We start from the raw sequence: 15452 nt of genomic DNA, 5'->3' as shown, positions 1-15452 counted from the left end.
TACAAGAAAGATTACGAGAACACAAAAACGAGGTACAACATTCCACTGGACATGGTTAATGTTGTCGGTGCCAAGAAGGCTCAAGAGATTGCCAGCAACGCTAATTACAAGAACCTCCTGCACCACTATACTTATTTACCAGATGCAATGAGTGTGGAGCTGACCAAAAATATGATGGAGATTCAGAGTGATGTAAGTAAAACCTCATTTTATGTGGAGAGAGTTTTTTTGAGATGCCTCAAGCAAAACTGTGAAGACTCAGAAGAAGTCTCTGATTTTGTTTCTTCTGATTCCTAACTTTTAAAACATTGCTTTCACTCCTTTATTAGAATGCTCTACAAAGCAGATTATAACAGCTGGATGAAAGGCATTGGTTGGATCCCCATTGGCTCACTAGAAGTAGAAAAAGCTAAAAAGCTGGAGATGCTTTGAATGAAAAGAAATATCGTCAGCATCCAGACACCATTAATTTACAAGTTGGTGGACTCTCCAGTAATGGTCCAAGCCAAACAGAATTCAGTTCAACTCAATGATGTAAGTAGAGAAAGAAATGGGTGTTATAGTGAAGCAGAGATGTATCTGCTGAAGAGTTGAGGATTTTCTCTAAATTTTTTTAAAGTACTATCAGCTTGAAAATGTTTCTCTGTGTTGTGCTTGTTTTGTGCTCGGATTTTGGCTGAGTAATTTCCTGGTGTATGTCTGCAAAGCAGCTATGGAAATAACATGGCTCTTTCATTTCGGATCAGGTGATTCCATCCACTTATATTTTAGCATATCTGAAATACATTTGATTCAAGAAATGTGGAATTTTCAAGTTGTTTATTGATGTTTTACCACCTACAATAATGAGTGAATTACGGAATGTTTGATGAGTCACAGTATGTCCATCTTTATAAACCAGCAATCTTTATTTTATGTTACACTCTCCCACCATCCCTTATATCCCATTCTTTCAGAAATTGATTTTTTGTGTCCATTGAAGGACTTAATTTTACTCAGTAAAAATAGAGCTTTTGGAGTGCATTCCTTCTATCAAAAAGATCAACAGTTCTCAATCTTTGAGATAGCTGTCAGTGTATGTTTATTTGCAAAATTAAACATAAACCCTCAGCTAATTCACAGTGAGCTGAGCCTGGCTATACAAGGAAAGAAGGATTTATTTCTGTGTCATATATTTTACAGAAACTATACAGATCTTCTGGAGAGAAAGTTAAACATAAATATACTCTTACCCCAGATGTCCCACAGTTTATCCAAGCTAGATACAATGCAGCTAACATCAGTGATGTAAGTGACTTCTTTACAACGTTTTTACACATTGTTAATGAATTTTTGAGTAGTATGTTACAGATACTCATATTGCAAACTCCTTTCACTGATATGCAGTTCCATATAATCAACTTATATCGCTGCAATTTTTCATTATTGGTGTCATTTGAATTTCCAACCAGGTACCATTTAATCATGTAATCATTGAACAAATTTCATTTAATTATAGAGAAATCTGTTCTCATAAATGAAGACTGATGGTATATATGATCCCCACTGCATCTGCTTCTAAAGAATTGCCTGGGGTAGCTTAGCAGGAGCTTTGACTTGCATATAGTTCATGTGATTACTGGGTTCCCTAGACTAAAATGGATTTTCTTCTTTAGGCGTATTATAAACAAGACTATCATGATCTAATAGCTAAAGGGAACAATGTGTCACTTGATGCTATTCCAATTGCTCGAGCCAAGGCTTCCAGAAACATTGCTAGTGATGTAAGTATCTATTCCAGGTATACTTTTCTTAGGCATTTAGTAAAAAGTTGTCTGTTACAGCCCAGGTGGTAGACCCTCATATATTACACAAGCCTCACTAGAGTCTGTATTAGGAGAAAGATATTCTTCATCTTTCCCAAAGGCTTAGTTTGTGTAGAACTATTTTTATGCTCCTATTTGCTTTAGGTAGGCAAATGCTGCTGCACTGTGTTTCTGAACCCACTTTCACAGGAGAAGTGAAAACAGTAGTTCTTGCAGTCATTCTGTGACAAATTTCCAGAATATACACGGACGTTAGCACCTATTTACAGACCACGAGGCAGTATCTGCCAAGGGTGCTTTTGGTTCTACAGTGGCGTATGGCTTATACACGAACTGGAAGGCCTTGTAGCCCGAATGTGTGGAGTGGGGTGTGTTTCAGTGGTTTCTACGACTGGAGGAAGCTGTCCAGTCGTATTCTGTTTGTTTGCTATTGCTTTCAAATGACTGAGAAGAATCTTATCAGTGGTTCTGATATTTTTCATACACCTTTCAACACAGGAATACTTAGGAAACGTTTTCCCTTCCTTAGGAGAAAAGCTAATGTTGATAAATCTTACTGTGGTGTGTGTAACCTGTTGTGTACTGGTGGAGCAAGAAAAGTTATGTAGGTACAGTTGCTGACTGTGCCATTGAGGAGAGTTTGTCTTTCTGAACTGCTTGCAGTTCTTTTTCCACTGAAAGTCATGAGAGTTTTTCTTTTCTTTTGCATTAGTGTGGACATGAATAGCCACAATACATTTGATCTCTTTCCTCTTTTTCTAGTATAACTATAAAGAAGCATATGAGAAGGCCAAAGGAAAACAGGTTGTTTCAGAAGCCTTCAGATTGACCCTAAGCTTGTCCACTACATGAATGTAGCAAAGATTCAGTCTGAGCGTGAGTACAAGAAAGACTATGAGAAGACCAAGACCAACTATCACACGCCTCCTGACATGTACAGTACCAGGCTGCTAAACAGTCTCAGGATGTAGCTTCTAACGCCCACTACAAAACCTGATCCATCACTACACTTACCTGCCGGATGCCATGGATGTTGAGCTTGCAAAGAACATGATGCAAATTCAGAGTGATGTGAGTGTTTTGATGATTGCAATTTCATGGGGGGTTCCTGCACACTGTGAAAAATGAAATGCGAGTTTATATTAAATGTAAATTGCCATTACTGCATGGGAATGGTCTGTTTCTCTTATGTCTTGGGGAAAATCATTAGAAGTTTTATCAGCTGCTGGTGGCATTTGGAAATACCAAATTCCAGGTGAGTGCTACTCAACAGGATTTTGATGTTGACGTATTTAGTGGGAGAGCAGACTTCTGGAATACTGAATTCAAGTGAACTTTTTTTTTTCACGTTTCTCAGAAAACTTTATTTTGCAACTAACATGAATTTGTTTTAAGATTTCTTTTAAGTTGTTTTGTATTGTCTACCCATGAGACAGATGAGTGTAGTTGGGCTATTATTAGCTATCAAGGAAATGGAACTGTCAATATTATTAGAAATATGTTCTGGAGATCTCTAGCTTAAGTAGATCTTTCCTAGGACCTTCTTGGTGCTTCTTGCAGATACAGAATTTTAAATAGCCTACACCTCTTTGTATACTGTGGAATTTGACTCTATATGGGTCCCTATGGAGGATCACTTATCAAAAAATAGAGTAGCTTATTTTCTTCCTCATGAAATCACAGAGAAGCATAAAAAATATCTGTTTTTTCTTTCAAGAATTTATAAATATTTCCTGCTAATGTAGAACACGCTAGCTAGACTATGTGATTATGTTTTAAACAGAATTATTCCGTTCTGTGCAAAATCTTGGTCCATGTTGGCTTTCTCTCCTTCAGAATGCATACAACAAGACTATAACAGCTGGTTCAAGGGTATTGGATGGAGTCCTCTTGGTTCTCTGGATGTTGAAAAAGCTAAAAAAGCTGGAGAAGCACCTAAACGAAAGAAATACCGTCAGCACCCAGACACCATCAAATTTACAAGTATACCAGATTCAATACCAATGGTTTTAGCTCAGCACAACACCAAGCAACTGAGTGATGTAAGAGATTTTTCATTGTTAATGCAATATAGTGATTTTATTTTTTTGCTGTATTTATGATTTTTAAGTTAGTCTGATATTCCATCTGAAAAACACTTTAAATTTCAAAAACTGGAAAAATAGTAAAATTTCAGTCGATTGGTAAGAATTGAGCATTTTTGCATTGTCTCTATTCGTTAACACTGATGTTGACAAGTACAACGTAGGTAATGAGTATTTGTTTATTTTTCCTTGCAGGTGGCATATAAGCAAGAGGGTGAAAAAGTAAAACACAAATACACCCTGGATCCTGATGTTCCTCAGTTTATTCAAGCCAGGGTCAACGCCTTCAATTTGAGTGATGTGAGCATAGAAGCAATAGTTTGTGCAAGAGTATATTTATTTGTCATTTGCTTAATAGAAAAATAACTTTTATTTATTCATGCTGTGATCCTGAATATAGAAACACGCAAGCTCTGAGTTCAGCTAAACTTTTACTTCGAGAAGTCAATGAGTTTTGTGCTTGTTAAGCAAATTATAGAACTGTCTGTGCACTTGTGAATATAAACACATTTCAGTGCTTTATTGCCAAACTGCTTGGGTAGATTGAATGAGAAAACCAGCATGACTTGTTATTCAGATTTCTATAGGTCTGGAGACTTATGTCATCTACTTTTACATGAAAGACACTGCATAGGCAAACACTAAACATTCTCTGTATGTTGCTTCCTGCTGCTAAACTTTCAAAGGAAATTAGCTCACCCAGTGAAAGGTAGTAATGCCTTTTGCTGCTATTTAGCTACTAGCCCGCCTGCTTTCCATCACTGCTTGCATCCATCCAGCACCATTAAGGTCTCCACTGACAGTATCAATTTTATTGCCTTCATGATACTCAGTTTTTTTGGTGACATCCAGGAGCTAGGTAAAAGCTGACATCTCCTTTAACCCCATCCAGTAGAAAGCCTTGGAATATTATTAGTCTGTCCAGTTTGTTAGCTAACTACTAACAAAAAAATCAGTCAGACTGCTTTCATCGGTCACTTGAGACCACAAGGCCTGAATTTGAAGCTAACAGGAATAAAGTTCTGAAGGTTCAGTCAAATGAAAAGGGCTTTGCTTAGGGAAGGGCAAAAATGCCACTGCTAGAGTTGTTCTGCATAAAAATTGCAAAAAATGCTTATGGAGTTATTGATTTAGCTAGAAGAATTAAACTGATTGTCTTGAAGGACTCTGCTGTCTTTGTAGTAGATTTATTTATTATAATATAACTGTAGTTTGTGTACAGGTAAACATTTTTCCTTGCAATTGCACAGACTAAACTGAATGTTTTGATTCCTGTAACTATAATAAAAATTTGGGCTTAAACAACTTTATTAAAATTGCTACTCACAACACTGCTACGAACTCATACCTTTTTTCCCTCTAAGGCAAACTACAAAGCAGACTGGAAAAAAACCATTGCCAAAGGATATGATCTGAAACCAGATGCCATTCCTATTATTGCTGCTAAAGCTTCTCGAACATTGCGAGTGATGTAAGTATGATTTACACAGAGTGGAACATGTGCATCTACTCATTACAGCTTTCTGTAACGTATTATGCTACAGAGCATATGCTATATGCTTATATTAGTATAGAGACACTTAACTCTGAGAACTGAAACTCTTCTGATACTGTGAAATAACAGTGAATTCAGATGTTTACATGAACCTCCCAAAAAACCTGTTTTTTTAGAAATGCGTCGCATGGTGTATGCATGCTGGTGAGCTGGGACTGTTTGTTGTATGTGCTTCAAGTATTCAGCATCTTATTTGAAAGTTGCTTTGTTCTAATTTATTCTTAATTGCTGGAGACCTTTAGTTCCACTTGTCTATCATTCACAAGCTGTACAGAAATGTAGCTGTTTTCAGGCAGCTACATCACTTGGCAACAATAAAGCTTCGTGTGCCATCTGACGTAAGCTATGAAAGGAGATTTGGAACACAGGAATAAATTCACTAACTTTAGCAAAGGCTGCAAATGATTTCCATTCCCCACTTAAACATGCCTCCCTCCAATAGCTGAATGCCGGGACATCTGATTGTTTGGTAGTCTTGGGCTTTTCAATAGTATCTTAGAATCGTAGAATCACAGAATGGTTTGGGTTGGAAGGGACCTCAAGGATCATCTAGTTCCAACCCCCTGCAATGGGCAGGGACATCTCCACTACATCAGGTTGCTCAAAGCCTCAGCCAACCTGGCCTTGAAGACTTCCAGAGATGGGGCAGCCACAACTTCTCTGGGCAACCTCTTCCAGTGCCTCACCACCCTCTGAGTGAAAAATTCCTTCCTTCTAGCTAATCTAAATCTCCCCTCTTTCAGTTTAAGCCATTGCCCCTTGTCCTGTCACTACACGCCCTTGTCCGAAGTCCCTCTCCAGCTTTCTTGTAGCCCCTTAGGTGCTGGAAGGTGCTGGAAGGTCTCCCTGGAGCCTTCTCTTCTCCAGGCTGAACAGCCCCAACTCTCTCAGCCTGTCTCCATAGCAGAGGTGCTCCAGCCCTTGGATCATCTTCGTGGCCTCCTCTGGACCCACTCCAGCAGCTCCGTGTCCTTCTTGTGTTGGGGACCCCAGAGCTGAACGCTTATTAAGCTAGTCTGTTAATTAAAAGCAGAATGTTCCTGGGAGTTTGAAGCGTGTGACAGTAAAATACGATACGGCAGAGGCAGTCGCAGGGGAGGGCGTATCCAGGTTTAGATCTGTACCGGGGGTCAAGGAAAACTGAGAAATGCAGAAAGCTTCTTCTGAGGACCTAAATAAATTCTGAGGACCAAATTTTTGACCTAAATAATCCTGCGTTGTCTGAAAACAGTTAATGAGATATAGAACAGACTGCAGTTGTTAAGATATTGAGTTTCCAAGTATTAAAATTATGAACAGTGTGTTTTCTCTTTCCAAAGTGGATAAGGCTTTCTTCTCTTTTGTCTCTAGTACAAGTACAAGGAATCATACGAGAAAGCTAAAGGCAAACAGGTTGGGATACCGTAGCCTGCAGGATGATCCTAAACTTGTTCATTACATGAACGTGGCTAAATTGCAATCCGATCGGGATACAAGAAGGATTATGAAGTCACCAAGACCAAATATCATACTCCTTTGGATATGTTTCAGCGTGACGGCCGCCAAGAAAGCCCAGGAAGCGGTTACAAATGCTGGCTATAAACAGCCAATACACAATTACACCCTCTTGCCTGATTCCGTGAATCTGGAGCTGTCGAGAAATGTGATGCAGCTGCAGAGTGATGTATGTCCTGATTAATCAGCTCATTTTTGTCTTCTCATGATGACTGTGTTACACTATTAACCTTTTAAAGCTAAAAAATGGACTGTATCGGATTAACAGTAGATTCAGGTTGTAAATCTCCATCTGGAACCCTGTATTTTCCAAAGATTATCAGAATTATGTGTAGCTGCTGAGTTCCAGGGAACTTCCCGAGCAAGTAACGACTTTCTTTGTGTCTCTACATATTTCTCAGCAGAGAAACATGTTTTCCTAATTCGTGTATTTTTGTGGTTAGATTTGTAATTACAATGTGTTATGACTGTGATAATTGTATTATCAGAGATTGTAGGTTATGTACAGAGTCTAAATTCTAACTATATTTGTTGAAGTTTACTGAAAATATACATTATGTATGTTTATATTATGCCTAGGGATTTAAGATTTATTTATTTTGTTCACTTTTCCTTCCTGCCTTATCCTCCAACAGATGCAGGTGCCATTCGTCATAAGGATTCGAAAAACATCTCAGTAGTTTCCATCAAGTTCTGAGACTAGTTTCCTTTTTTTTTCACTAGTGTAACTTTAGGGTCCGTTTGTTTATCCAGAAAGTATTTCATTTAATCTGCATTATTTAACAGTCCTCTGACAAATTTGAAATTCTCAAAAACATTAGTAATCTGATTGAAAGTGTTCTTCAGATTCAGCATTATTTGGAGAGGATAATGTGCATGTTCCCATTGGCCAACAGATAGAGGATCTGACCTTTAGACACTTTTCAAATACAGAAGTTTTCATCACAAGTGCTTTGCTTCCCCGTTGCATTTTTCCCTAGCCTGGCTGAGTTGGCTGAGCTGGCTTGGCTGTCTAACTCAGGATGTTTGCAAGGAGAGAAGCGTGGTACTGCAGGACAAATTTGCCCTCTATACACATGCTATGTCTTCTTCTCAGGCTCTGATATTCTCCTGTTTACTTCTAACACTACAGTTCAGGAACAGGTTTTGTTTTCACAACATTTTTGTGCTTTTATCTGTTCTAAAAGCCATGGTAGAAAGTATGATTAAGTAGGAATCGTGTCTATCAAGATTGTACAGAACCAGACCATTGAGCAGAAGTTGTGGAAACAATGTATCTGAATTAATTCTACTGCAAACTGAGACTACTAACAAACAAGACTGTCATTTAAAAAATCATTATATTTTTGTCAGATTTCATATTTACCACTCAACATTTATTCTAAGGTCTGTGCCTTTGGTTTGAGTGTGAGTTCTAGACATTGGTTTAGTGAAAAGAATTTCTTTATCCCTAACACATCAATAGTTGTTTATGTTATGCTAAGAATTTGGAAAGCAATGACAGTTATAACAGGCTTGTCCAAATTTTCCTTCAGAAATGAATTACCAGGAGAAGTTTTAAGGCTTTACCTTTTTTAATGTATATAGATGTTCTGATTTTCCTTGTCTCACTGTGTTTTTCCTTGTTTATTTTCTACAAGAACGTGTACAAGGCAGACTTTAATAACTGGTTGAGAGGAGTTGCTGGATACCAATTCAGTCACTGGATGTAGAAAAGGCCAAAAAGCTACAGAGATTCTCAGTGAAAAGAAGTATCGCCAGCACCCTGACAAGCTGAAGTACTCCATTACAATGGATGCAATGGAACAGGTGCTGGCTAAGCAAAATGCCAAGACCATGAATAAGGTGAGAATGTGTTCAGATGATTGTGACTGAGCCAGAGGTTGGGTCTTTGTCTAGCAAAATTGTGGGCAGGTGCATTCCTGCTGAAGTCGTTGGAATTTCATATGGGTGTAGTGGTTTGCTTGGTTAAACCACTAAGAGGTGGTAGAAGCCTCAGACTATTCATAATTAAGGGAGTTTAATTTTCTTATTTTAAAATTAAGATTAAAGATTTAAGATAAGAAATTAAAGGTTTCTCTTTTGTGTATGTGAGCAAAGATGTCCTCTCCAGATTTATAGTGCTTTGGAAACTTTTGCTCTTTTTCTGCAAGAAGTAGCATTCATAATCAGTGAGCTGAAAAAAACCCTGAAATTCTATCAGTTTTGTACGAGTTTCCTTGAAAAGTGGAGATCTTTAAATTTTTCCCTAGTTATCTGGGACACCACTGATCCGTATTCCATGTTTGCCATGGAAAGAGGGTGTGTGAAAAAAATCTAATTTATGCTTCGCGTTAAAGCGGGGAGGAATGCAGCCTGAAAATTTTCAGTTTCAGTATTTATTAGTTATCAAAAGATACTTCGCAAATCTCTCAATGAAGTACTGAAAAAAGGGAGGAATATAATATTGCCACTCGGCAGTTATATTTGTGAAGATTATTTGCAGTGCTTATGAAACTTAACTGCAGTGTAAAATATTGTTTATTACAAAAGACCAAAGCAAAAGCAAGCTCTTATTTTATGAGTTTAATGCCTTTTTCAATGCTAATATTACTTTTTAATTGCAGAGGCTCTACACTGATAAATGGAACAAAGAGAAGACCAGCATCCATGTTATGCAGATACTCCAGAAATTCTGCAGTCTAGAGTAAACCAGATCACGATGAGTAACGTGAGTGACAATGCTCCCAGTGGGCATTTCCTGACTGTTGCACAGGTCAAAAATGGATTGTAACTTTTATGTCTTTTTTGAAAATATTTAAATTCAGATGTAAGGTACTTCAGTAGTTCTGCTTTGTAATAGAGGACCTGTTCTCTTCTACATTTCATTAGAAACTATACAAAGCTGGCTGGGAGGAAGACAGGAAGAAAGGTTATGACATGCAGCCGGACGCTATTCCAATAAGAGCAGCCAAAGCCTCCAGAGACATTGCAAGTGATGTAAGTGTGATTGCATGACAGTACTCAGAGTAGCTACAAAGAAATCAGAAAGCTGTCAAAGTGCGTCTGTTAGGTGGAAATGTGTTTTTTTCAAACATCTTGAGTTCTCTGTGTTTCAATTATATGCTCGATGGGATAAACCTTTGCAGTACTTGCTCTCCAGTGGAATTACAACCGAATTTTACTTTTTTGCTCTTTGTTCAGCAAGCTGCTGAGCTTCGTGTGCCTGTGTTCAGTGGGCTGTTTTGTAAGACTGAATGACTAAACCTGAGATCTTGTGATGAAAAAACCCAAACATTATGTATGTTTTTAGACATACAATTGAGCTTAATAGTGCATTTTTTTAATTTGAGTTTTTGCTGTTCTTTCTCTTTCCTGCTGTCAGTATAAATACAAACTAGCCTATGAAAAAGAGAAAGGAAAACATATTGGTTCCGCAGCCTTGAAGACGACCCCAAGCTGGTGCACTTCATGCAGGTGGCTAAGATGCAGTCTGACCGTGAATACAAAAAAGATTACGAGAAGGCAAAGACCAATTCCATACTCCAGTTGACATGGTCAGTGTTGTGGCAGCCAAGAAAGCCCAGGAAGTGGCCACAAACGCAAACTACAAAACTTGATCCATACCTACAATGTTTTGCCCGCGCTATGAGTCTTGAATTGGCCAAAAACATGATGCAGATACAAAGTGATGTAAGTGAGAGATTCTTGAACCTTTTCATGATGGATGCAATGATGTTTAGTTTATGAAAGCATACTGTAAGATAAATAGTGTTATTTTCTTAGTGAAATTAGTTCAGTTATGTGCTAAAATGTGGTAAATGAAATGAGACCTTCAATAATGATACTCATTGTCTTTTACTAAGACTCTGAAATATTGAATTACACTTATTGCTAAAGAATTTGGGCTCAGAAATAAGTAATTTTACGTATAAAGTAAATGGATGTTTACCTGCTTACACGTCCCATCAGGCTCTTCGGCAGCAATACTTGTGTGCAGGCCAAGATAGGAAAAGCTTCACTTTTCATTAGTAGTTTTATCTTGTACTTCCATAAAGATATCTTTTCAGAAGAAGGGGAAACAGCTAAGTAGCTATTTTCTCAGATTTTCTGGGCTGTTTACCTCTAGAGAAGAGGGCCTTTTTTTCTCAGTACAGTGGTTCAAGATAATCCTCTTCTTCAAGAGGGCCTTACCGTGTAATCTCATGCGAGCAATCTGTACACATCACAGGGAGGGTATGAGGACTGTATATAAAGGCAAGAGTAATAAAATAGACACCACTGTAACAAATGTGTTTCCAAATAAACCTTGAATGCATCTTGGTGCTGTGTGCCTCTTTTTGGAGTGCATTCAAAGTCTAATATTCATTAAACATAGCAAGAAGTGTCACGATTTACAGACTTTTTCATGCATCTGGTTCTTCTCTTTTCTTTCTGCTTCCAGAATCAGTACAGGGCAGAATATGATGAAAGTATGAAGGGTGTTGGATGGATGCCACTGGGCTCCCTGGAAGCTGAGAAGAACAAAAAGCAATGGAAATTGTGAGTGAAAAGAAGTATCGCCAGCATCCAGACAAGTTGAAGTATTCTGTTCCTATGGATTCCATGAACATGGTCTTAGCTTTAAATAATGCTAAAATCATGGATGAGGTAAGAAAGTGTTCATTGAAGTTCATTTAATTTTTCATTTAAGAAACAGGCCTGATGTAATAGTCAATGTTACTGTATGCATAGCTTTGGGAACGGTCAATTTTGGCAGCTGAGGAGTGTGCTTGACTGTCACTGTATTTAATCTTGATACCTGAAAGCACAGCATGACCCTGCTATTTCTAAGAAATACCTATAAAGGCATACCTAGGGGTCACATATAAATTAATTAATAATTTCATATTATTTATATTAAATTATGTTAATAAAGATTATCCAACATAACTCAATGTAAACTTTTAACAGGTTAAATCTAGGGGCTAAAAATACTGAGTGATCCCTTTCAGAATAGGATTTAAACTTTTGAATGCATAGTCTTTTTCATCTGATGCCTGTTACATTAATAGGAAGTTACTACACAAAATGAATGCTTTTATAATGAGATATTTGTTTTCTGATTCTCCTGCTGAACCGAGGTAATCCGCTGATGTTCGTTAGAAATGTCTGGACTTCACATGCATTGTAGTTACATGGACCATCAGAATCTCCTGTGTACTTTCCTTAGCTCTGTTTCCTCTAAGAAAAGCTCTATTGCCTCCCTCAACTTATTTTCCAGGAGATAAACTAATAATCTTCCACTCTAATAAATTTTTTTTGTATACCTTCTGGCTTGGCTTTTAGTTGTGGGTTAACCCCAGTAGGCAGCTGAGCACCATCCAGCCACTCACTCCCTCCCTTCTGCCCTGGTGGGATGGGGGAAGAGGAAAGGCAGAGTAAAAGCAAGAAAACTTGTGGGTCAAGGTAAAAATGTTATTGGCAAAGGATAAGTGGAAGAAGAGAGAAAGAAAACAAACGAGTGATGCAAAAGCTATCAACTTGCCACCTCCCATGGGTAGATTGATGCCCAGCCAGTTCCCAAGCAAAAGATGTCAAACCTCCCTACACTTCCTCCTCTCCCTTTTTTTTCTGCTGAGCATGACATTACATGATATGGGAATATATCTCTGTTGAGTTGGACTCATCTGCCTGGTGATGTCCCCTGCCAACCTCTTGCACACCCCCAGTCTGTTCACTGTGGGGTCAGAGAGAAACAGAGGCCTTGATGCTGTGCAGGCACTGTTCAGCACCAACTAAAACATTAGGGTGCAGGCACTGTTCAGCACCAACTAAAACATTAGGGAATTATCAGCACTGTTCTAGTCACAAATCTAAAACACAGCACTGTTCCAGCTGCTATGAAGAGGATTAACTCCATCCCAGCTAGACCCAGTACATTTTCAAATCTATTTTTTTCTGCTGGTCAGTGTGCCTGAATACACTGCTGGGCAAGAGGCAAGCAATAAAATACTCCAGCAAGACTGAGTATTTCTTCCACTTTTATTTCAGCCTCATACAGTTAACTTCCCTAAGAGCTGTTCCTGATTTGTACTGCTTTTAAGTGCTAAAATAAAAAGATGAATGTTCCTACCATGCTAATAGTTGCATCATTGTAAAGAAAGTTTATCTTTCAAATAGAAAATATTTTTTTAAAATGGTTTGCTTAATGTTTTGGTTATGTGGACAACTCTCTTTTTTTTGTCCTTCCAGCACAAGTACAAACAAGCGTGGGAAGAAGACAAAAGAAAGTCACATCATGCCAGATATTCCGCAGATTGCTTTAGCAAAAGCTAATGCATTTAATTTGAGTGATGTGAGTACTGTTGTAGGACTTGAGACATTGCTCTTATTTTTTTGATTAGCAATAAGTGAGATGACAGCATATGAACCTCTCCCTAATTCTCACTTTCCTAACCTGTAGTAATTTCACAAAAAACTATTAGTTTTCCTTTTCCCTACTTCCTTCCCCGGGATTAAATACCAAAAGTTGCCAAGAAAAAAACAGAGTATTTATAGTCAGATTATGAAGTGTTCATGTAGGTCATTAAAATATAATAGTTACTAGCAAAACAGTAGAGTTTGAGTACTATCCGTGTTTTTGCTGTATTTATTATTTTATTTCCTCATGCACAAAGTTTGTGCTGGATTCCAATTCTTTCTTGCAGATTGATCCTGTTCTTTCAGTAGCAGCTGATATTCTGACAGTTTTTCAGTAGCAGTTGTAAATCTGCATGTGCTAAATAAAGTGGTGTTTGTAATTGTGGAAATCTTGAATGTGCACAGAAATAGACATATTTACCTGATTTTTTTAACAGCTGAATCCTTATAGATGTGACTTTCAACAATATTTGTGCATGTGGGAAGCAAATGCAGTTTCTTACTCTTTTCTTATAGATTATTGTTACTGATTATAGCGCAGTCCGGCTGCGTTGATGTATGGTTGCTAGGATTGGAGTTAATTTTGAAGGAGCATCCATCAATCTGGGTCCCTGAGTGCCTTAAACAACTGTTCAAGGAGTGTTAAAACATAGGAATAGTCTGTGTTTCAAGTTACCATATAAAATTAATAGTTTTATTTAAGTGAGTGTGATGTATTTTGCTTTTTAAAAGGATATTTCTTTCTTTCTTTTCACAGAAATGTACAGACTTTCATTTGAAGAATCTAGGAAGAAAGGATATGATCTCCGAGCTGATGCTATCCCTATTAAAGCTGCCAAAGCTTCTAGGGATATTGCTAGTGATGTAAGTTCTTGAAAGAAAAAATGATCCATTTCAGATAATCTAAAACATTTATTTCCTCACACAATTCAATTTTATATGCCAATATATGCAGTCTTTTATTCTCTTGCTTGTAAATAACTGACATTATCAATGTATCTTCTAATACATTTTCTAACAGAGTTAAAGAACAAGTTCTTTCTTGGAAAGGTAAGGAGCTACATGAGGGAGTCTTAGAAAAAATGAGAAAAAAGGCAGTTAATTTCTCAGTGTGATGGTGCTTGGATACTCTAAAAATGTGTGTTGTATATTTGTCATTTAGACAGAATGTTCAGAGATCATTCTTAGAAATACTTGAAAAGACTAGATACAGGCTGACATTATTTTTTACTGCTGTGATATCTTTATTCTTTTGGGAAAAGTCCCATGACGTTTCTTGGTGCAGAGAATACGAGCTTCTGGAATCGGGACCATTTTGAAATCCTTTGTATATCAGTGATGAGGGATTTGCTGTGGTGAAGGTAGGGCCTAAGGACATGTTATTTAGCCCATCATTTTTTTTTTTTTTTATTTTTGGCAACATAGGAGGTGTTGCAGCCACTGCAAAGTCAATTTACTCTGCCACTGCTCTAAGTCTGAGGGGAACATACTTCCTTTCTGAGTTCTCTCCAAGCAGTAGGCAGTGAAGGAAGAGAAATTGATACGTGGTCTGAGTAGTCTGTTGTCTGGAGTTTGATTACCAGATTGAGGAAGGGGTTAAGAATTTGAATTATTTGTCTTATTAAACAAAAAAGTGCAAAAATATCTTGAGAAGTGTCTTGAATTTTTTTCATCATTTGAACAAGTGAACCTGATGGAAGCGATGATTACACCTTGGATTTTGTGGTTAGTCTCTAGATGTGAACTCAAATATTCTGAGACTGCTGCAGACTCCCACAAAATAGCTACTTCAGCCAAATATTGGAAGCAGGACAGCAATAGTAACAGAGGAGTGTGTGGGTTAATGTACCCTGGTTCTAGTGTTTGTGATAACTCATCTTAGAGATAATATGTGTGTCTCAACTATAAAAAGTGCACTTTTTCCAAGGAACTATCTTCAGCAAACCAGATCTTACATGTTCCTTTGCATTTTGCTTTCTCTCAGCATGTTTCATGTTTTCATTGCATCATTTCAAATGGGATTAGAAAGCAATTGAACCCCAGGTTACATTGAACCTATGCAGGAGCAGAATAAACTATTTAAGGAAATTTCATTTATTAAGCACATGTTTAAATGTACTGTTTTTAGAAGGG

At 37.7% G+C, this 15452-nt stretch overlaps 1 protein-coding gene across 1 annotated transcript in view; it reads left to right on the top strand.

Annotated features, from left to right (window-relative positions):
- Nucleotides 1-15452, top strand: part of NEB (nebulin) — a 125373-nt gene that overhangs the window by 16747 nt on the left and 93174 nt on the right. The window contains 22 exon segments of the mRNA XM_086615581.1: nucleotides 4085-4189; nucleotides 5254-5355; nucleotides 6795-6839; nucleotides 6841-6910; nucleotides 6913-6968; nucleotides 6970-7107; nucleotides 8579-8618; nucleotides 8621-8662; nucleotides 8665-8783; nucleotides 9545-9593; nucleotides 9596-9648; nucleotides 9810-9917; nucleotides 10303-10345; nucleotides 10348-10449; nucleotides 10452-10526; nucleotides 10529-10558; nucleotides 10561-10610; nucleotides 11362-11446; nucleotides 11449-11567; nucleotides 13152-13189; nucleotides 13191-13258; nucleotides 14077-14187. Coding sequence (XP_086471707.1) covers nucleotides 4085-4189; nucleotides 5254-5355; nucleotides 6795-6839; nucleotides 6841-6910; nucleotides 6913-6968; nucleotides 6970-7107; nucleotides 8579-8618; nucleotides 8621-8662; nucleotides 8665-8783; nucleotides 9545-9593; nucleotides 9596-9648; nucleotides 9810-9917; nucleotides 10303-10345; nucleotides 10348-10449; nucleotides 10452-10526; nucleotides 10529-10558; nucleotides 10561-10610; nucleotides 11362-11446; nucleotides 11449-11567; nucleotides 13152-13189; nucleotides 13191-13258; nucleotides 14077-14187 — 1648 coding nt within the window.

The sequence above is a fragment of the Tauraco erythrolophus genome, chromosome 8 (genome assembly GCF_009769465.1).
Source record: "Tauraco erythrolophus isolate bTauEry1 chromosome 8, bTauEry1.pri, whole genome shotgun sequence".
NCBI classification, from domain to species: domain Eukaryota; kingdom Metazoa; phylum Chordata; class Aves; order Musophagiformes; family Musophagidae; genus Tauraco; species Tauraco erythrolophus.
The sequence above is the reverse complement of the archived record's forward strand: the minus strand, read 5'-3'. Positions and strand labels throughout refer to the sequence as shown.